At 35.2% G+C, this 23323-nt stretch overlaps 1 protein-coding gene across 1 annotated transcript in view; it reads left to right on the forward strand.

Moving 5' to 3' along the window:
* Nucleotides 1–15053, forward strand: part of LOC148947673 (nuclear pore complex protein Nup93-like) — a 79128-nt gene extending 64075 nt beyond the window's left edge. Inside the window, exons 14-15 of the mRNA XM_089096189.1 lie at nt 7982–8033; nt 14874–15053. Of these exons, the coding sequence (XP_088952315.1) occupies nt 7982–8033; nt 14874–14993 (172 nt within the window). The 3' untranslated portion in view covers nt 14994–15053. The remainder of the gene's footprint in view (nt 1–7981; nt 8034–14873) is intronic.
* The last annotated feature ends 8270 nt before the right edge of the window (nt 15054–23323 follow it).

Consider the following 23323-nt stretch of genomic DNA (forward strand, 5'->3'; position numbering starts at 1 on the left):
ATAAAGAGGAGGAGGGGCTTGTACAAGAATTATTTGAGTGATAGAATATATTAAAATAAAAGGAATATAAATTAAGGGAAGAAAGTATTAAAATAGGAAGTAGGTGGCTGGGAAGTGAAGGCCATTGATAAAATTGCTAAGGATCTGGTAGATGCAGACAGATGACAAAATAGTAAAATATTGTACTGGCATGTTAAAATATTGAGTCTTTACTAATCATACTGCCTAAGTATGCGAAACTGTCCACTCAATTGATTCTATCATTAACCAATATTACCTCTTTATCTTTACTTATTCCTAGTATTAGCGGCTTTACAAAGTGCAAACATAATTTGCACTTTACTGAAAAGAATATAAATTTTTTTCTTTTATAACTTTAATAAATCAAATAATATTAACATTTTGATTACTAAATATCAGTATATGTATATTAAACTGACAATGCACATTCATTTGTATTTTTTTCAGTAAAGTGCAAGTTATGTTCTGGCCTTGGGAAGGCATAGGGGTTTTGAACCCAAACTTATGTTAATTTCTGCTCGTTTTGAGTTTGACTCGGTTATTTATTGTAATTTCTGTTCGTTTTGGGTTTCATTGATTTATCGATGCTGATTTGTGGTAGTTTTACGCTTGGTAGATTATTTGATTTTATTTTTGCTCATTTTTTGTTTAATGGAGTTCTTTACTTTTCTTTGAAAAACTTATTTTGTGGAAACAAGTTTTTTTTAATTCATTTCTGTTCGTTTTATATTGCATAGTCTTTTCAGAGAAAAAGAAAATAAAAATTTAAATTTTTTCGTTTTTTTAAGAATGGAGAAAAATTTTGAGCAATTTTTAACAACATAAACCCATACCTCCATACCTCTTTCATACCTCCTCTAGTTGAGCTGAAATGGAAAACTTCATACCATTCGCAAAAAAATTCTGTTTACTTTCTTTGATAGCTTGAATAGGCTACACTTACGCTATTTTGATTTGGTTATATTTTAAGAGCAGAAGCAGCCCCGAAAGTTTGAACATAATACCCTCAGTCGTTCTTGGGATACTGCTGAGATGCCTTATTGGGAATTAGCACTAACACAGTGCGTTTTGATTTAATCTTATGGCAACATTTAGTTTTTAAGCATAAAGTCAAATGGGAGGGTGGGCGTTGGAGGGGGATTAGTTTCCCTCCAATCACTTTCGACTATTAAAAAGGACATCAGCTCTTTCTATTTTCAATCGCATGAGCCTTTTTCGAAGTTCCTACGACAACTCCTTCGATACAAAGTGGTCTTGTCTAAACAACAACAACAAAATAATACATTATACCCGCATCGATTTTTACTATAAAAATGTCAAGCCTTCCAATCACTTTCGACTATTAAAAAGGGCATTAGGCCTTTCGATTTCTAATCGAATTGGTCCTTTTTGAGTTTCTACGACAACACTTCCTTTAAACACCTTATATACCCCCAGGGCATAAATTACAACCCTTACCCTAAGGGCTGTGAGGATGGTTGTCATACTCTAAGACCTAATTTCCAGAACTTTCAACTGCGTTAAACAAAACGGCTATTCGAACTTTTGATTGGATGTGTCTGGGAAAATGGTGGGCGTAAGAGGGGCTTTAGGCTTTCTGCAATCACTTTCAACTATTAAAAAAGGCACTAGCCCTTTTTCTACGACAACGCTTTCAATAAAAACATTATATACCCCAGGGGATAACTTACAACCCTCGCCATACGGGCTTGGGGGGGGGGGATTGTAATCCTCGAAGACCTAATTTCCAGAACTTTCTACTACATTGAGAAAAATGGCTATGTGAAATTTTTGATTGGATGTGTTGAGGGGAATGTTGGGTGTGAGAGGGGCGTTAGTTACCCTCCAATCACTTTCAACTATTAAAAATGGCAATAACCGTCTCAATTTCCAATTGAATGAGCCCTTTTTGAAGTTTCTTTAACGACGCGTTCTATAAAAACCTTATATACCCCCAGGGCATAACTTACAACCCTTGCCCTGAGGGCTGTGGGGGAGTGTCCTCCTCAAAAACATAATTTTTATCTGGAAATCCACAATACTGAACAAAATGGATATCTAAAAAGTTTGATTGGATTTGTTTGGGGAAATGTTGGGCGTGAGAAAGGGGTTAGCTGCCCTGAAGTCACTTTTAACTATTAAACTAGGCACTACCTCTTTGAGTTTCCATTCGAATAAGCCCTTTTCAAATTTCTACGACAAGGATGTCAATCAAAGCTTATAAGTCCCCAGGGTATAGCTTACAACCCTTGCCCTGCAGGCTGTGGGGGAATGTCCTGCTAAAAGGTATAATTTCCAAAACTTTAAACTGCGTGGAACAAAATGGCTACTTAAAACTTTTGATTGGATGTGTTTGGAGAAATGGTGGGCAAGGGAGGGGTGTTAGCTGCCTTCCAATTTCTATTGACTATTAAATAGTGAACAAGTCATTCCCATTTCCAATCAAGTGAGCACTTGTTTAAGTCTCTACAACAACGCGTTCTAAAAAACGTTATATGCCCCCAAGGCATAACTTACAACCCTTATCCTTATGGCTGTGAGGGAGTTGTCATCCTCAAAGACCTAATTTCCAGAACTTAAAACCACGTCGAATAAAATGGCTATCTCAAAATTTTGATTGGATGTGTTTAAGGAAAAGGTGGGCGTGAGAGCGGGGTTAGTTGCCCTCCAATCACTTTCGACTATTAAAAAGAGCACTAGCCCTTTGAATTTCCAATCGAATGAGCCTTTTTCGAAGTTTCTACGACAACGCCTTCTATAAAAACCTTATATGCCCCCTGGGCATAACTTAAACCCTTGCCCCGGGGGTTGTAGGGGAGTTTCCTCCTCAAAAACATTTACTATCTGGAAATCAACTACGCTGAACAAAATGACTATCTCAAAATTTTGATTGGATGTGTTTTGGGGGAATGATGGGTGTGGGGGGGGGCTAGTTGCCCTCCAATTACTTTTGACTGTGAAAAAGGGCACTAGCCCTTTGATTTTCAAATCGAATGAGCTTTTTTTGAAGTTTCTACGACAACGCCTTCTATAAAGACTTATATGCCCCCAGGGCATAACTTGAAAGCCTTGCCCCGGGGGTTGTTGGGGAGTTTCATCCTCAAAAACATATTTTATATCTGGAAATCAACTACGCTGAACAAAATGGCTATCTTAAAATTTTGATTGGATGTTTCGGAATGATGGGCGTGGGGGGGGCTAGTTGCCCTCCAATCACTTTCGACTATTAAAAAAGGCACTAGCGCTTTGAATTTCCAATCGAATGAGCCTTTTTTGAAGTTTCTACGACAACACCTTCTATAAAAACCCTATATGCCCCCAGGGCATAATTTACAACCCTTGCCCTGAGGGTTGTGGGGGAGTGTCCTCCTCAAAAAGATATTTTCTATGTGGAAATCAACTACGCTGAACAAAATGGCTATCTCAAAATTTTGATTGGATGTGTTTGGGGGAATGATGGGCGTGGGAGGGGCTAGTTGCCCTTAAATCACTTTCGACTATTAAAAAGGGCGCTAGCCACTACAATTTCCAATTGAATGAGCCCTTTTCGAAGTTTCTACGAAAACTCCTTCGATGCGAAGTGCCCGGGTATGGAGAAGAAAAAGAAGAAAAAATAAAAATAAATAATACATTGTGCCCACATCGTTTTTTACTTAGGCAGTGCTATCGCGCTGCTTATGAAATTGCCCTCGGATTGTTTTGGGTGCCTGTCTGACTGACCGTATCTTTAACAGTAAGCTGTACAAGAAATGCGGTTTAATCCTGCTTCCCGGGGCTATAGTGAGAGACAGGTTGAGATGGCTAGGACACCTTCTGTGGATGAAGGTTTACATATTGCCAAAGATCGTCCTTATCCGCCAACCCTTTAGGGCCAAACGAAAAGCAGGTCGTCCCTGAATGGGGACGTTCCCTTTTTTTAATACACAATAAGTTATCCAAATAAAGATAAACAGCACCATCATCGTGACTGGTAACAATTCTAGGTTGTTTCTTTTTTTATTTTATTTTTTTACGGCTAATTTAAAAAAAAAATTAATTATTGTTATTTTACTAGTTATATTTATTAGAAATTAAAGAATTTGGTACCGTGAGAAAAGCTCGATCTTTCCGATTTGACTGTTGGGAGTCAATGCATCATTGGACAAATAAGGAACAGGGAGAATGGTTTAACAGGAGTGTTTACTGAAAATGTTTATTCGCAGATTTGATATCAGAATAAATATAATAAAAGCCTTGATTCCTTCAAATTCAGGCTACTTTAGTTGCCTGACTCCATCGTAATCTGAGAGTATTTATGCCAAAAAAAGAGTCTGTTTCTGTAAGATTCACCACATGAACTATACACGACAGAGCTATATAAGAGATCTGATATACAGAAATAGTATATAATGATTCTTGTAAGCGGGTTTTGGTGTGTTACGTAAAGTTCGTAAGGCTTACAAACACTGCTAAACTGTTCAACTTAAATATCCTGCGCTACCCTAGGACACTCGAAATATTCGGAAGCTGCCACCAGCTATTCCCTTTTCCTGTGGCTGCCGGAACATCCTCAAATTTGGGTTGAAATGAGTTATTGAGATTATATTATTCAACATGTTAGCAGCGTCTTAAAGTGCCTTCCTCTTGTCTTGGTACATTCACGTGCATTTGGAGGCGGTCTTCGGCATATATCTTTCAATTTCTCCTTGAGCTCTTCAATAACAGCAACTCTAAGGTTTGCTTTTGTTTTTGGAATTCCGCTTCAATTGAGATTAATAATCAGTCCCTTTTTTAGAAATCTATACAAAAATCTCAATAAATAAAAATACATTGGCTTTTTATTTTCAATTTTCCTATAGTTTATGCACTGCCATGTAAAAATATTGTAATTATATGGTCGGGGAGTCTTGTTAAGGAAAAAAATGGATTATGGCAATGAAAATTTGTTCTAACATCCGAAGTTGAATAATTTCTCTTTGAATACATTTGCGTTTTACAATGGCTTTTGGTTAATATAATAGACAATATCTAAAAAAAAAAATATTAAATATCTACTAGCTTAATACTGTACTTAAGTATTATGAAAACAGTGTTTCATATTTCACTGGATTTTCGAAGTTTTATTCAAAGCCGAACGACATGATTTATATATCTCCATATTATCCAAATGAAATGCAACGACTTGTTCAGATTTACAAAACAGTAATAATAATTTACCCACTTTAACTAATAAATTTTTAGTAAAGATCGTGTCCAATTTCTGTGTATTTTGGAATTTTTACAAGGGCATACCTTTATAGCCGTCCTAGCCAAGTGGATTGGCGCGCTGGATTTAGGATCATTTGTCTGAGAGGACGAGGGTTCAAATCCTAGTATACTCAATTATTTTGTCTGGTACAGGGGTCAGTGACTTGACTCTGTAAGCTTAGCCAGAGTCGACCCAGCTTTAAATGGGTACCTGGAGAAATCCGGGGAAGGTAAACAGGAAGGGTGTGCGAAAGCACAGGATACTTGGCCCCCAACCCCATTGCACTTCCTGGCTGAAGGGCCAAGAAACGGAGACCAGCACCGCCAGTAGGGATTGTAAAGTCCAATGCCGTATTCTTTACCTTTTTTTACCTTTACCATACCTTTAATAAAAGCTGGCTTTCCACTTTTTGAACCTTAGTGGTCACGGGGCATGTTTTTACGAAGTCACCTTGAGCTCCGTTGCTAATAAAATTTATCATCATTCAGGTTGTCTTATAGCACTTCTTTTTCTTATGCCATCCCATCGTGACACTTATCTGATTTTGTAGTTATAGTGACAATGCTTAGGAAAATTTGGTTATAACTATTTTTTGCATACTGGGTACCAATAAAAGATGTTCAGAAGTATAATTCCAAAGGCAATCCCATAAACAAAATTTGCTATAAAATGAAGAAAGTAACGGTCTTTTACTCTGTCTGTAAGACTTGATTTTAAGTCCTTAATTGCGTGTCGTGTTATCTTGAACACACTTTCTTAGTCAGCTCGTCGGTGTCACGTTTTTTCGGCTTAACAAATTCTCTGTACTTTCATTTTGTTTTCTTTTACTTTTTCCCTTTCATAACTGTCTTTTAGGGGGGCCGGCTTATTTCCGTTGGCAAATCCCCCGCCCCCGCAAAATCCCCCCTTCAAAATCCCCCTCTTCCCATGTAAAATTGAGCAGCTATAAAGAAAGTATGACAAATAAAGGAAATCAAAATGATATACCTGTATTCCAATATAGGCAGAATATGTGGTGTAGAATATGTTACAGTATTTATTTTTACATATGTTTTTTCGTGTTTCTGCAAAACCTCTTTCCCTGATCAGTTTGAAGCTTAAAGCCGTAAGTCCATAGGTCAAGGGAACTTATGTACAAAAAATTATTCAAAGGATTTGTCTCTTTGAAAATAGCTCCTTCTCTAAGAAATAGGGGCCCCAAAAAAGGGCCGAGTTTTTCGATTGCCCTTGGGAGGGGGCTAATTTGATTGGAAGCCCCTGTGCTAACCTTCATGTTACCTTACTATGATAATTCAACCCCCAGAAACCCTAAAAAAAGAACTTAAATAAAATAAAAATGTGAAAACTAATACTATAAGACACCAGGGGTCAGCAACCTTTTTTGGCTCCGGGTCAAAATCAACCACATTGTGAATATTAAAGGACTTTTGGGTAAGTTGTATTTTCATTTTAAAACTGTCTTTTAGTGAATAGCAAGAAAGGTAGGATTAGATAATGATTTCATTGTGCTTTTAAACTTTAATTGTTATTATGAAACTAAATAAATTCCTGCGGTAATCTGCGGGTCATAGGTTGCCAACCCCTGTTCTGCACCACATAGTCTCCCTATATTAAGAATATAGGTAAAATATTCAAAATTCCTTCTTTTTTGAATTATTTGTATTTGTCATACTTTCTCTGTGGCTGCTCAATTTTATGCGTGATGGGAATTTTCCGCGGGAGGGGGGGATAGGCCTAGTACCGTTACGTATTTGGATAATGTTAAGTATCTACGAAGGGCTAGTAGTTCGACATGTTCCATTCTCAGTTACTTTACATGGCCACTTAGTCTTGGGAGGCGTAATTGCTTTGTTGTGTAATGTTTTTTCTCAAATAAGTTGATTGATTGACCAATAATAAAAAGAACTTTGATTACCGCTTGCCCTCTATCCTTTTGGACTTGAACAAAGAATGCATCTCTAATCTTTATAGCGCTGTCATTTGTTAACTGTCCTTTATTCATGTGACAAAGTTCGTAAAAGTCATTTTTAAACACCTCCTCGAAGGCTATTTTTCAAACTAATAACGTTTCGATGCGATGGATCTAGCAATTAATTACTAAACTAATGACATAATGATTGTACCTCTTATATTTGCTGAATACACCAACAGAAAAGTTCATGTTTATCCTTATGCGCTATATGTCAATAGTTTCTTAGTTGATTATTATTTGGAATTCTATATCCCATTTTGGTATTCCGCATTCTTTCCCTGCTGGCTGTCTCTTTAATCATTTTAGATTCTTTTACTCTTCTCTTTTTGTATTCTTTGTTTATTACTTTCTTTGACGACTTTTATAATTTATTGTTCTTGGCCCCTTCAAGCTAGCCTTTGGGGTCTTGACTTTTCTCTTTTTTTATGTCCACTCGGTGTTTTGTATTCTTGTCGTATTGAATAAATTACTGCTTGATCGATCGGGCTTGCTTAAACTGTAAGTTTAGCTGATAACCATAATATACCCGAAATACTATTCAAAAATTTACCAGGGATTTATTTATGTTTTTTTTATAATTACTTGTTGGTTTTAATTCACATACAGGCCGCTGTTCTTGGACTGAAAACTACTGCTGTAAGCGGTTTTTAGTTTATGGATGTCTTTTGAAGTGTAGAATCTGTATTTCTTAGACAATACCTTAAAGCTGCTCCGTTGTAATTCTGTTTTGTTTTCCTCTTAACATTTCTATTGTTTTATAGGTCTGTACCAAGCCCTTCTTTACGCAAAACAGAAGAAATTACCAGGGACAAGGTCAGATTTTTATTTTATCTTACATTAAAGAGCTTTTATGATATTTTGGAGTGAACTTTAGTTATATGTATATGATATTTAGTTTGGAATATTTTGGAGTGGTGGGATAACAATTTCCTTCGAAAAACATTGAGTAAGACATTATTCACAAAAAGGAGCCTGGAGAGGAAAGGCAATGTTGCTTCCGTAATAAAGAAATCCTAGTAACATACTCTAAAACAAAAATAAAATAAATCAATAGTTCCAGAATTATTGTCCGAAATTTTTGTACTGCTTTCACTTTTATTGCCAAGCGTCCAGATTCATTATGAAAAAACAAGGGGGTGAGGTTCTTTGTCCTTCATGGACAAGCGAAGAATTCTAGGATGTAAAGTCTTTGATCACATAGAAATTCAGGTGGCAAAATCTGCATTATCTAAGGCAGTGTTCAGCAACACCTACGGCTCGTGACGACACGTTGCTCTTTCGCGTCAACATGTAGTTTTTTTTATCAACTCTTCGTTTTTCTTATTATGCATGTTCCGCAACCAAGACCGTATCCAGGTGGAGGGAGTACCGGGTTTGACCCCTCCCTCGCCCCTAAATTTGTGTCCAACTTGTAAAAAAGTAACAAAAATACACGTAAAGAACTTTTTGATGCCTTTTTTATAATTTTTTTTTATATGTAGAAATGTGTTTTAAAGTTTGGGAATGTGCTTTACAAAAGTTTGTGACCTGTTGAATGCAAAAGTTAACAATATTAATCCAAAATAGTTCTTACAAAATTCAAGAAAGTTCTGGCAAAATATTACGGCTGATGACAATAGAAACTAATTAAATAACACTTTGAGGGGTTTTGGCGTCCATGCTTCAGAACCATATTTGATAACTGTCATCACTATAGCTTCCTATATTCTAATCTTGGTTTGCAGACTTATCTTCCTATTCTTCCAAAGTTTTTTTTTTTAACTAGAAAAAACACCCTGAGCCTTAGCTATCCTACTTTTAACATCTTCACTGCTTCCACCGTCTTTACTAGTAATAATACCAAGGTAAGTGAAGCTGTCCACTTTATCAATCTTTTCTTTATGCAACGTCGTAAAGAACAGATGTTAAAAGTCTTCTTCACTTATTCCTAGTCTTAGCGACTTAGTCTTCTTAACATTAATTTTCAAACCTACTCTAGAACCCTGAACTTGCAAAACCTCTAAAAGTTCATTCATTTTACTCACCAGCATAATCTAAGTCTAGAAAAGTTCTTCCTCTCCATTTGATTCCCTGTTGTCCCATAGTCTTTCCTGTGCCCCTTAAGAAAAATTCTATCCAAATGATCCATATAAATAGGTACAGAACACGATCCTGTTTGACTCCAGATTTAGCACAAAACCAGCTTCTAACCTCATTTCCGACCTTAACCGCAGCAGTGTTAAACTCTTGCATAGCACTAATCACTTTAATGTATTTGTCTGCTATACCATACAAGGATAAAAATCTTTGCTAAAGCTCTTCTATCAGCTGAATCAATCGCTTGTTCATTATCTATAAAACCGAGGACCAAAGTCTTTGATAACTCAGGTACTTCCCAATTATTAGCCTAAGAGTGAAAATTTGGTCGACACATCCTCTGCCTTTTCTAAACCCGCACTGTTCTTCTCTTATAACTTTGTTTACAGCATCTCTCAATCTAAAAGTATCATATTACTAAGCAATTTGGTACTTACAGAAATCAGGCTAATGCTTCGATAATTACCACCATCAATTTCACCTTTATTATACAGGGGTTTAATTTGGGTTTTCCTAAATTCGCTAGGTACTTCCCCTTTTTTAAAAATCATATTCATAATCTTCAGTAACTTATTCCTAACCTCAGAGCCACCACATTTAAGAAACTCATTTACCACCCTATCAGCACCTGGAGCCTTATTATTTTGTAATCCTTTTATTACTGTCGCTAATTCTTCCAAACAAAAAATAAATCTTCCCTCTCATCTCCTTTATCAACAGGTATTTGTCCGTCTGCTATATAATTATTTGCCATAATTCGGGTTTTAGCCAACACTTCTTTTGCTCCCTTCGGGTTCTCTTTTTCTTATAAAATAAAAAGTTTCATGCAAAAAAAAAAATCTTCACTATTTTACAATAGTAATTACAATTGGGTAAGAGTTTTAAGAAATATCATGTTTTCCAAATTATTGGAAGGGGGCAACTGCCCCCTTTGCCCTCTCCACTCAAATGACACCAATTTTGACAAGTAAAATAAAGTATTGTGAAACAACAAAAGCACGAAGAACAATAGGGAAATCTTTTTGCAAGACAGTGGAGATAATTTGAATGAATATTTCGGCCCTATGTCCAAGGGCTGTCCTCAGCAAGACAAAAATATATAAAAGAAAAAGGACTTACAACAACATGCGACCAATAAAACCAAAAATTAAAAAATTTCAAAGCAGTCCTAGTATCCTTACTTCAGCGAAGTTCAACCAGGACTGATAACAAGTGAGTTAAAACAAGGCGATTCAATGAGATGAAAGAAAAATAATTTAAAAACATGTTCTCATTGCTAATTCAGCCTTTTCGGCAGCTAGTCTCAAAGGTCTTTTTGTGACCGGTTCTGTGTTAATGTCTATTGGTTTTTTAAAATATTTTAAAAAACCATATATTTGATATATTTGATACTCTTTATTTTATTGGGTATTTTAACTGAAAGTTATGGTTAAAATGTGAATACAGACGTTTTTATAGATGATATTTTATACCATAACTGTGGCCCTTTATTTGGCGCTTTGACCTAAAATTGTTGCCATCACTCATCTAAAGTATTTCAGGGAAATGGTTTTTGTAGTAATTTTGGTTGTTCTTAATTTTCCAGGGGTCTATGTAAAAAAAAAAAAAAAAAAAAAAAAAAAAAAAAAAAAAGCAACTAATAGAACTGAGCTAAAGGAGCTAATCATACCGAGTTGTATTATTTTGTTAATCCTAAACATACAAGAAAGCTTGATATATTGCATAATATCTATTTGATATCAAGTAAGTATAGGCTATTCATCTCTCTCTCTCTCTCTCTCTCTCTCTCTCTCTCTCTCTCTCTCTCTCTCTCTCTATCTCTCTCTCTCTCTCTCTCTCTCTCTCTCTCTCTCTATTTCTCTTTTCTCATTTTTTATAATTTAACCTTGTAGAGGTCATTTCTACCACTTAAACATTCGTCATTAAGTTCACCTCTAAAACAAAATTTTTGGAAAAAGATTTGTTTTTAGTTTTGGAATTGTTTTAATGCATCTGGGAAAATACTCAGCTTTTCGTGTGTTTTCTTATGTGCTCAAATGTGAAAGTGAAATCGCCCTATAAGGAAAGTATTTACCGCTTGACAGATAAAACAGTGCTCTTTTTGGCACTAATATTTATGTTTACGGAATGTTTTGGTGTCTTTAATTAATATTAAGAGTCTATCAATTGTCTTGACATTACAACTCCTAAAAACTGCAAAGCTCCAGCCATTTTATACCAAATAGAAATCTACTTTTACAAACGCTAGACGGCTATTTGGCTCACAGTTTAAGCTGAAAGTTGAGTAAAAGCTATAAATTTAGCAATTAACGTGTACCCAGCTTGAATACTGTTGCGCAATCCGATTAAATCGTGGATACATTTATTCTAGTTCTGTCAATGTGTAAGCTAGCCTACATGTGCGCAAATTAATCCCAATAATGTGGATAACATAAGGACCGCTCCAAAGAACATGGGTAGCTTTCTAGGGTGGAAACTGGGGCTAGTGTAAAAAGAAAATCACCAATGCCATCTAGCGTTCGATGTTTCGCGGCATTTTTTCATGCTTCGTAAATGTATTTTTTTTTTTTTTTTGAAACAAAGATCAAGTCCTTACTACCTATGTTATTATCGCCAATTGAACTAATTTTGCACTAAAAATCACCAATGCCATCTCGCGTTCGATTTTTCACGGCATTTTTTCAAGCTTCGTAAATGTTTTTTTTTTTTTTTTTTTTTTTTTTTTTTTTTTTTTTGAAACTAAGATCAAGTCCTTACTACTATGTTATTATCGCCAATCGCACTAATTTTGCACTAAAAATCACCAATGCCATCTAGCTTTCGATGTTTCGCGGCATTTTTTCAAGCTTCGTAAATTTTTTTTTTTTTTTTTTTTTTAACTGAGATCAAGTCCTTACTACTATGTTATTTTGCACTAAAAATCACCAATGCCATCTAGCGTTCGATGTTTCGCGGCATTTTTTCAAGCTTCGTAAATTTTTTTTTTTTTTTTTTATTTATTTATTTTTTTTTTTATTTATAACTAAGATCAAGTCCTTACTACTATGTTATTATCGCCAATTGCACTTCTTTTGCCTTATTATTACACTGAAAAATTGCCAAGAGACGCTGGTGGTGCTGATGTTTTTCTGAATCGACAGTAGCGCCAGTTGCCACTCTAACAAGTTACCCATACTCTTTGGGTGCGCTCTATGAATGGCGGACTTTTTGTAGATTCAACTTGTTTTATTGCCCGCATAGATTTCCTGTGCCTCGCCCCAGGGAGTTGTGGAGATTCTGGGTCTGTATGTTCCCTCCTCCTCATGACTCATGTAATATCGAAGGAGTTCATCGAAAAAAGACAAAACGGATCTTTTTAAGGAACCCATAAACAACTTCAGACTGTTCACTTGTTTGCTTTAAACTTGAATACAATTTAGATTGTACAGGATTTCAGAAAATTGTCTGCCTATTTACAAAATATCTAACTTTTGGCTGACTTACTGGAATATTTTTTTTTTTTTTTATGGCTTTAAAATGTGTGAAAATTCCTAAAATGAGTCTTTATGCAATGGTTGCATAGAAGGTTGGTCAGACGGGTGATGAGTCGAAGCAAGAAATTGTCTAAGCCGACAAGTCCACTGACCTTGCAATGGGCGAATGGGTCAGAATAATGACCGACATGTCGATAGGACTTGGATCAAACCTTTAATATTGCTTTCCCGTGAGATTGTGAAAATGTCAGGAGCGACTGCCTTGTTTTTTGTATAGGTTACGATGAAATATGAACTATACCTCTGTTCTTCGGAAGAGTATGAAAACAAGCCTAATTAACCACAGACAACATGGAAAACTTACAATCCGAACTATTATACGATAGAAGGCGTAAGATTTAGCCAGTATATTATAAAGGGGTTTAAATATCTTCATACAAAAAATGTGCTTCAACTGTCGAAGTATGTCTAGGCTTAAAGATTTTTTTTTTATTCTAATAAGTTAAAAATGATGCTCAATTGCAATGTTTTCATCTGTCAGGATATTAACACCCCAGTCATCGATGCAGTTTGTCGATGCATCGATGCAGTTTGTGTCGATGCAATTGTGCAGTTTTTGCTTGCTTTTATTCGAGCCTGTTGGGTACAAAAAGTCAGATTAAATACACAAATGCGCAGTTGACTGTCATGATTCTAAATTTTACCTCCTCCCCCTCCCCTATCTATAATTCTTGGTCTTTCACTGAATCTTGTGGCTCTGCATTGGACTGAAGGTTTATATTCATTGTAAAACATGTGCTTGTTGTTGCAAGTAATATGTTAACTTGCATCGAAAGGACGAGATACTTCATCATCTTTGGTTTCATTAGTTTCAAATGTATCCATTCACCTTGCTAAATTAGTATCATATTTCTAAAACTTTTTCTTAGATAATGAAGCCTGTCAAACTTGCTGAAAAGATAGGAAATTTTTCCTAATGCAATTTGGTAGATATGTTACTGTGAATGTCCGAAATGTGGTTAATGTCGACATTCACCGGCGAATGTTTGAAATTCCTTTTTCTCTGCTTGGAATCAACTAGCTTTGCGAGTCAGCTTTTTCAGTATTATGCAAGCTATGATGGTAAAAGTTGAAGTTAGGTAAGATTTTGTTGGTTAAGGTTGGGTTAGGTTAGATTATAAATATCAGAAACAGGTTAAAAACATATGCTAACCTTACCTAACCTGTGTTCATCAAACCTTGCATTAAACTGAAAAAGTTGACTGGTAACGCTGACTAAATCCGAGGAGAAAAAAAGGTATTTCGGACATTCACCAAATTTGGACATTCACAGTAACAGATAGACAAAAATGAATCTCAATTATTGATTGATACCAAGATTGCAATCTGACATTGAAAAATTAAAACCATAGGACTCCAGAAAAATAATGTACCAAATACACATGGAACATAAGGCTTCAAGACAAACAGTTGTGGTTTTCTTGGCTTTTAGTTTATTTTGGTCTTTGGTCTTAATATGCTGGTTTTTTGTTTATTTTTTTATTGCTTTGTTTTGCGTGTAACAAGTTTTTTTTTTTTTTTTTTTTTTTTTTTTTTTTTTTTTTTTTTGTCATTATTATTATTATTATTAAAGTAAAGGAATTATTTTCATCTTTACAACTGAAATTTCAACTTTTATGTTTAATGCCAAAAAGTCATGTTCCTCTTTGCTTATTTTCTTTCAAGTCTTGCCAATCACTATACCACAAACTCATCATAGCGTTAAGATGTCTGAGACTGACTTTCTGGTTTAGTATCAAGTTGCATCTCCCACCATTTAGATAAATCTTCTTTTATTACCTTCACAAAGATCCCCAGTGGTCTTAGGCTCAACTCTAATAGTGACAAAACCAAAAAAGTGACCATTCAGCAGTCATCTAATACACCTCTTTGTTTGTTTTTAGCTGTTTTTACAAAAAATTTTAGTTATGTTTCTTCGGCCATCTAGTTTTAACTGCAAGACATTTTTTCTTCGATGAACAAATGAGATATAATCTATGGTTGGATAAATTGAATTTGAGTCATATTCGAATTAACCCCTAACACCACATTGAATTTTTTTCAGTTTTTATCAACCACCAGGGCTCAAGCGAGATGTCTCATCACTTTTACAGGAATGATTCCATACAGAATGCCGAGTGATATAACCTCCAGACTGGTTCAAATGGAATTACAAATGAATTAATTGAACACATATTTTGGAAATTCTGCTTAAAATTAATTGAATTAAACATGTTTCGTAAGATTTTCTTCTTTCTATAGTCGGCCAATTGTGTTTGAACTAAGGCTGGGAAGTAGATGTAGGTTTTTATTGGGGAAGGATGAGTGATGTTGGAGGCATGTATTTGAATCGCGTTTTTTGATGCCAGATACACCTTGGGTGCTAAATATTGTGCTGTTGTTTTACCCAGTTAATCATAGACTTTGGGTTCTATTGAACCTTCGCTTTAACGAATCAACTGCTTTGATAGAATAACCCATTAGGGATATGGCTCCAGATCGATTTGGAGTACCGAACTAGGCCTTTTTCGAAGTACTCTGTTTCAAGTGTAATCAAAGCGAGATATGTACCTACGTGTTAGCTTTGTAAATTTGACAAATGATAGCACAAGGGCAAAAGTTTCTCACCGGTAGGTGGATAATACAGTTGTAGAAAACAGTCCTTGACGCCACATCTACTTTTTCCTTTAAAGATAGGTGGTACTGCCTGTCATACTAGCCCTATTCTGGATTCTCTAGAGGTGCACCAAGTGGGTTTGGGAGCTTTAGCGTAAAGCGAGTACCCATAGGCAGCAACTGGTCCTACGTAGAACTTGTATAAAGGGTTAATCGAAATATGTGAAAGAAGGCTTTTAGAGTGAAGAATTAGTCCCAACTTCGCAGCGTGACATAGCAGGGTTTCATCGAGGACGGTGCTTCAAGAAAAAGGGCCAAGAAAAGAATTCTCAGACGACAAAGTTCGCTCTGTTGATAGCTTCTTTTTTCAAAATAAAGTCGGGTAGGCAACGTGGGACCTTGGATCTGGAGATAAGTGGCCGCTTTGCTTTCTAAAGTTGATAATCCGAATATCAGACCAATTCCCGATATCCGGGAGATTCCTTCGTAAGGATAGGAAAGAATAAAGGGGCCTTTGGTTACGAGACGGCTGAATGGGATGCTGTGTCTTTGGTCAAGAAACTTAGAGGATCCCTTAGGTTGCCCCAATATCATTGGCTGGGGTCTAAGATTCTTCCTTGGAGAATCACAACCTACGCCATAAGTCGAACATAAAACTAATAAGGAAATCTTCCGGTGTTATTTTTACTCTTCAAAAAAGGAGGTTTGAAAAAGGCAAAGTTTTCTAACAGTTTCCTATGAAAGTTCCGGAAGCTGTGATTGAAAAATTCAAACATGATTTTTCTTATTCATAGAGAAGCATAGTTGGAGTAGGATTAGCATAAAATCCCCTTTAACCACCAGTGCGGTCCAAGATATTATTCGAGTAAAACCCTGCTCCGAACTAGGTCTATGCGTAACCCAAAATTTCCCCTGCAACTGTTGTAACCAGCGGCCGAGTTTGGCTTTCTTGTGTCAAATCGCTTCAAATCTTGCACCCATAGTAATTGTGTGACCTTGGGGGGGGGGGGGTTATAATAGTTTTACTTTAAAATCAGCTCTCACAACAAAAGACCAATGATAAAACTAAAATATTATATATATGTATGTATATATATATATATATATATATATATATATATATATATATATATATATATATATATAAATATATATATATATATATATATATATATATATATATATATATATATATATATATACTATCTTAATAAGTGAGCAATAATTGTATATATGTATGTATGTTCTCGAAAACGCTCCATATTTTTCGGGAAAATTCGTATCTTGGAATATTCTCGCATAAAAAAACGATCTAGATAGGTCAGAAGTCTGAGCAAATTCAATAAGAACCTTAATTTTTTTTTGCAAATGACGTCAAGTACTATGTTAGTACATCACATAAGAATTTCTTATGGCATCATATAAGCATTTTCTTATATGCTGTCATGCATTGTATAGATAAGATTGATCAGTTTCTATTTAATCAATCGTTTGTATGATATAATGTCTACTGAACGGCTCAAAAAATGAATATTTGCTGTAGAAACTACTATAAAAGATGATTCTTTGGAACCAACACCTTAGCTATCAAGCGTGATTAGATGTTTAATTCGACAACCTGGACCATCGACAACACCAATAGTGCCAACACCAATACGGACAGCTAAAGCAAACACCATTGCTAAATTGTCTGCAATAATCAAAATCCAAAAACGTGTCAAGAATGAAAATGAAGAGCAAAGACACGCGGTCAGAAGACTTGCGACACCGAGTATGTTAGAAAACACAAAGCAAACACGCACGCGGTTAAAAGAACAGCGGTGGCTTGTCAAAAATTAAGAGCAAAGACACGCGGTTAGAAAATATGTGACACCGAGCTTGGGAGCAGGTCAAAAATGAAAATGAAGAGAAAAGACACACGCGGTTAGAAGACATGCGATACCGAACATGTGAGCAAATCAGTGAAAATCAACATGGACTGCGAGAATCAAAACAAGACAAAATTGAAAAATGATAGTGATGATGATTGGGTTTTGGATTTTGACATGAATAAAGTCATCAATAGCTACCATACCTTAGAAATCCAAAAATATGCACTGGATAAATCGTTAGAAGAAAAAGAAGTGTTTATCCCACTACTTAAGCAATTAAAAGAAACGAGGGTTCGGCAATATGTCTTTCATAATGACAAAATACAAGCCAAGGCAAAAAAAAAATTTTGTCCCACCCCCTGAACAATTAAAAGAAACAAAGGTGGTAGTCAATGCCATGCCTTCCATACGTTTGAAAATCAAAAACCTGGATTAGATAAATCGTTGGAGGAAAAAGAAGTTTTTGTCCCACCAACTGATCAATGAAAAGAAACAAAGGTTCGGCGATATGTCTTTCATAATGACAAAAGGCAAGCCGAGGCAAAAGTTAAAGGTCCAATAAAAAAATATATAATTTTACAAAGGCACCATTTCTAATTTAAGGTCTATTTGGATGTCATGACATCAAGAAAAAGCTCAAATTGTCTGCGTTTAGAAGACAAGTGACAGTAAGAATTTATATAAAGAAGCCTGCCGAGTGCTATATATATATAAAGTTGTCACCCCCACAAAGTGGCTAAGCTAGGAGGGGGGGGTAAGATATGACAGTTTTACTTTAAAATGGGATCTCTCAAGCAAAAATGTTGATCTTTTCTTTTACGTCAAAACAATACATTATTCACAAAGGACGCAATGCAAGAAAAATATCAATGAACATTATTTACACTATACATAATACGTTTTTCAATTCGTAATCTAGTCAATAAACAAAAATGGAAAAGTAATTTATATGAAAAAAGTTTCAAAAAAGATAGGTCGATGTTTAAAAAGAACAAGATAATAAAACACTAAAATTGAATAGCATACCCTTAAACTTGGATGTAACCCCTTATAACTAATTAAACAAAAAAAAGCATGTTTTTCCAACTTAATGTAAGAAGCAACATTAAATATCAAAACGAACAGAAATTATTATGTATATGAAGGGGGTTGCCACCTCCTCAACACCTCACTTTTTACACTAAAGTTTGTTGGTGCTTTTGAAAAAAAGCTTCTTAGTGTTCCAACTAAACGACCCTTGTGTTTCAGGAGTCGTTCTTAAGGAATTGGGACAGAATTCAAACTATAGCGTAAAGAGCGAGGCGTCGAGGAGGAGGCAGAGCCCTTCCTATACGTAATAATTTCTGTTCGTTTTAAGTTTTAATGTTGCTCCTTACTTTCAATTGAAAAAACTTGTTTTTTGCTTAATTTCCGATTTATTTTTTTATTATCCCGGGAAATATGGCCCCACCTCTACTGAGAAATACCCTCCCCATGGATATATGCTCTAGACAGTTCAATCTCAGTGAAAATTTACCCAGGACAATTATCTTTAACAGCTCCCCGTGTAAAATTGAGACGGAAAAGAGAAAGCATGAAATATAAAAAGAATTTTCTATAGGAATTCTGACAAATTCCCCCAGTGTATAATTTCCTCTGACGAGTTCACCCCCTGGAAACTTCCCTTCCCATTGAAAGTTCCCCCGTGAAAAAAACAGCAGAAAATTCCCACCCTAAAATTTATGCATGCTTCCCAATAACAAATACTCTGCGTAAACAATGGGCAATTTTTATAACTTACAGACCTTTCCCCTGGGGCTGTGGGGGGGGGGGGTCATTTTATATCCAAAGGCATAGTTATTGGGTCTTTCAGTAGAAGGGCCTTATTGAGTCGTGTCAGAACCACGTGGTTTATGGTTTTATAACTGAGAATGAAAAAACAGGAATTTTATCACTTTAAAAAACAGGAACTTTGTCACATTTATGTCTGTTTTCATGGGCGGTTATGTGTGTTGATCGATTTATTTGATGTTTTTATGGATTTTGTCAGTGAGAATGGATAAACAGAAACTTTCTCACATTTACGGATGTCAACAGCAATTTATGATACTGTCAACATTTCTCCAGGAATAGATCCAAGTCATTAATGTCTTTGCCTCGGAAACAACTCTTTTGGTCGAACTCCAAAAGATATTAATAGCCAAACGCCATGGAAACAATTCTCCAAGAAGCATCTTAGCGATGAATTGTTTTAGCGCGGGAATCAGGTTTCTTATTAATTTGAAATGCATTAGCGCAGAGATGCCAAAAACAAAAGGAACACGCTGAATTACGTTTAGGGATCATTTGGGCGAAACTGTTTTAGACAGGTTATGGAATTATTTCGGCGAAAAAGTTAGAGACATTTTAAAAGATGATTTTTGAAGAGATTTTGGAAAAGGATTTGAGGGTGAAACTCTCTGGTCGTTATAATACACAAGTTTCATTTGAACAGTGTTGTGAGGTCCTCTACCCCAACCCCAAAGGCTTCCAATTCCCCGACCCAACCCCGAAGGGTTCCGATCCCCCTACCCCACCCCGAAGGATTTACATAATCGCTAGCGGAAATTAGTGATTCACGAAGGGAGAATTAAGAAACAAATATGGCTTCATTGTTGTTTGGCTAACCTAACCTGAAAAATTGATTTACATACTCGGCGGGGGCATTATTGGTTCACGAAGAGGGAATTAAGAAACATTAGGGCTTCTTTAATCTTAGGTCTGAGGGATAAACGTTCATTAGGTCAGAGAGAAAAATTAATATTCCATTTTTAAATAGGGCTTCATTGATCTTTAGTGTCAGGAATTATAAATGACATCACTTGTTATCTTGGAATTATGCGGGAGTCTAAAGAGATAGAAATTCAATTTTTAAATACGGCTTCACGGAGCTTTAAGTCGGAGAGATAAATTGATATTCTAACGAAACCCTAATAGTTTAGCTAGGAAAATTTATGAGATGAAGAGATTAACGTAGGAAAGGGTTTCCTAGAAATTTGAAATGTGAAAGCACAGAGATGCCAATAACAAAGGAATACGCTGAATTTACGTTTAGGGATTATTTGGGCGAAACTGTTTTAGACAGCTTATGGAATTATTTCGGCGAAACAGATAGAGACATTTTAAAAGGTGATTTAAAGGAATATTTTAGAAGAGGTTTTGAGTGTGGTCGTTATAATACACAAGTTCCATTTGAACAGTGTTGTGAGGTCCTCTACCACAACCCCAAAGGCTTCCAATCCCCCTACCCAACCCCGAAGGAAGCCCCCGGTACTCAAAGGTCCCCCAAGCTCCCAAAGAGCCCTAGCCCCCCAAACGCCCTCCTCAGACCCTCAAAGGCCCTCCTCTGGTCCTCAAAGGGCCCCCGGACCCCCAAAGGGCATCCCGGCCCCCCAAGGCCCTCCCCCGGGCCTCCCATGTCCCCTCGGCCCGAGAAGCGCCGCGGGGCAGGAATGCGCCGCAGGGGGAGGCACCACAGGGGGTGCGCCGCGGGTCAGGGGTAGCGCCGCAGGGCTGCGCCGCTTTTTGTTAGAGTTCTAGTTTACTTTAATTTTAGTTAAGAGTTTGATGTTTTACCTTTGAGTTTAAGTTAGAGTTCTTGTTTAGTTTTTGTTAATATTTTATAGTTTTTAGATTAGAGTTTTTGTTGAAGTTCTAGTTTTGTTTAATTTAATAGTTTATAATTTTAGCTTATATTCTTAGTTTAGAGTTTTAGATAAAGTTCTAGCTTATTTTAATATTAGTTAAGAGTTTAGAATTTTACCTTAGAGTCTTAGCTTAGAATTTTAGTTAGATTTGAAGCTTAGTTTAGTTTTAGTTAAGAGCTTAGAGTTTTTAGATTAGAGTCATAGCTCAGAGTTTTTCTTGAAGTTCGGGTCGAGTTTAGTTGTTTTTTTGAGTTTTATATTCGTTTCTTATCTAGTAGTTTTTTGTTAGAGTTCTATCTTAGTTAATGTCTTTTTTTCATACAGTTTAGTTTATTAAGGTGATCTAGTTTACTTTAGTTTTATAGTTGAGTTTATAGTTTTATATTAGACTCTTAGCGGTACTCTATGGCAGGTTATCGACACTACCCAGTTTTATTGCGCGCATCAAATCAGTATTTTTTACGCAGTGGAAGGATAAACACACAATTCATATCTGTAAACAAGTGAAAATGAATTATTCGACGAAAGTATGTGCACATGAAAAAATTATCGTCGTGTTGAATGCAGACAAGGAGAAATACCTGAACTATGAAACGAGTGCAAGCGGTAACACTATTGGAAATGTATGCATGCGTTGTCATGACAGTGAGAAGTTAGATTTCTTTGGAGTATCCAAGAATTTCAATCGTGTAAACGGTGGATATGCAAGAGTAACATTACCAGAGATATTAGTGCTCAAAGAGAATGCAAACTTAAAAATAATTGTCGATGATCGGGGACAACTCTTTGCTAGAGTTTCTGGTAACACATTACCTGTTGATAAATCCTATCGTCATCTTTCCGGTATTAGCATTTTAAAGAGAACAAGAAGGAGAAGACAAGCATACTCCTGCAATAATGTCATTAATCATATCTTGTCAATATGCCAAAACTGGCATCTATGTAAAAATAATGTGACAGTAGACAGTGAAATCACAGGCAGAATAAAAAGGACATTAGCAGACAATATCATCAATGAATATAAAGATGAATTGACGGAAAGTGAAGCGCAAGTTTACTAATAATTTGTAATAATGTATTTAACGTGTTTTTATATTAATATTCTTCATGTAATTATTTCATTAAAAATATTTTATTCATTATTTTGTTAAGTGTTAATTATTTTAGGTTGTGCTAGAACGTCAAACGCTCAGAATATCTATTAAAAAGCTCAGATATGAAATAAAAAGGATTTTTAGAGATAAAGATACTAATAGAAGGCTAAATTTTTCATATAAGATAGAAAAATTCACTGTCTCTTCTGAATTTTATAAATGAAAATTACATAATTTACTGATCAATTCTAATTTCACCAAAGCTTACACTTCAGTTTTAAGTTCACCAAGACATAAAAAATCTTAGGTTCACTTCTAAATTTTTCTGTAGAAGATAGGACAAGTTATGCTATGATTATGATTATTTTCCATGGAGATAAAAGTTTCACTTTAATTCTAAATTATCTTCAATTCAGTTCCGACCTTTCTCAAAGAGTCAAATTTAAATTTCTGGTCCAAACATTGTCCAGGAAGACAAAAAGTTCAAATTCTAGTCGGAATTTTATCAATGAAAATTAAATGAGTTATTGATCATGTCTATTGTCACAACATAAATATAAAAATTTTCCACTTCAGTTCAGATTTTTCTAAAGCAGATGAAAAAATTTAAAATACTGTTCAAAATTTTTCATATAAGTTAAAAAAGATCAATTTATATTCTGAATTTTATCAATGAAAATTAAATGAGTTACTGATCATTTCTATTTTAACAACATACATATAAAAATTTTCATAGTCATTTAAGAATTTTTTCAAACATATTAAAAAATTTAAAATAATTTTCAAAATTTTTCATATAATTTAAAAAAGTTAAAGTTATATTATTAATTTTATAAATTAAAATTAAATAATCTAATTATAAATTCTACTTTCACCATAGAACATAAAAAGCTTACACGTCAGTTGTAAGTACAACAATACATAAAAAAATTTAAGTTCACTTCTAAATTATTCCGTAGAAGATAGGAAAAGTTATCCTAAGATTGTGATTATTGTCCATGAAGATAAAAAGTTTCACTTTAATTCTAAATTATCTTCAATTCAGTTCCGACCTTTCTCAAAGAGTCAAACTTAAAGTTCTGTTCTAAATATTTTCCCGGGAGAAGAAAAGTTCAACTTCGATTCTGAATTTTCTCATTGAAAATGAAATAAGTTATTGATCATTTCTATTTTCACAAAATAAATATAAAAATTTTCAACTTCAGTTCAGATCTTTCTCAAACAGATGAAAAAATTTAAAATACTGTTCCAAATTTTTCATAGAAGTTA

This window comes from Artemia sp. Qi Xiang Cuo, chromosome 10, assembly GCF_049724085.1.
Source record: "Artemia sp. Qi Xiang Cuo chromosome 10, ASM4972408v1, whole genome shotgun sequence".
In the NCBI taxonomy this organism is placed as follows: Eukaryota; Metazoa; Arthropoda; class Branchiopoda; order Anostraca; family Artemiidae; genus Artemia; species Artemia sp. Qi Xiang Cuo.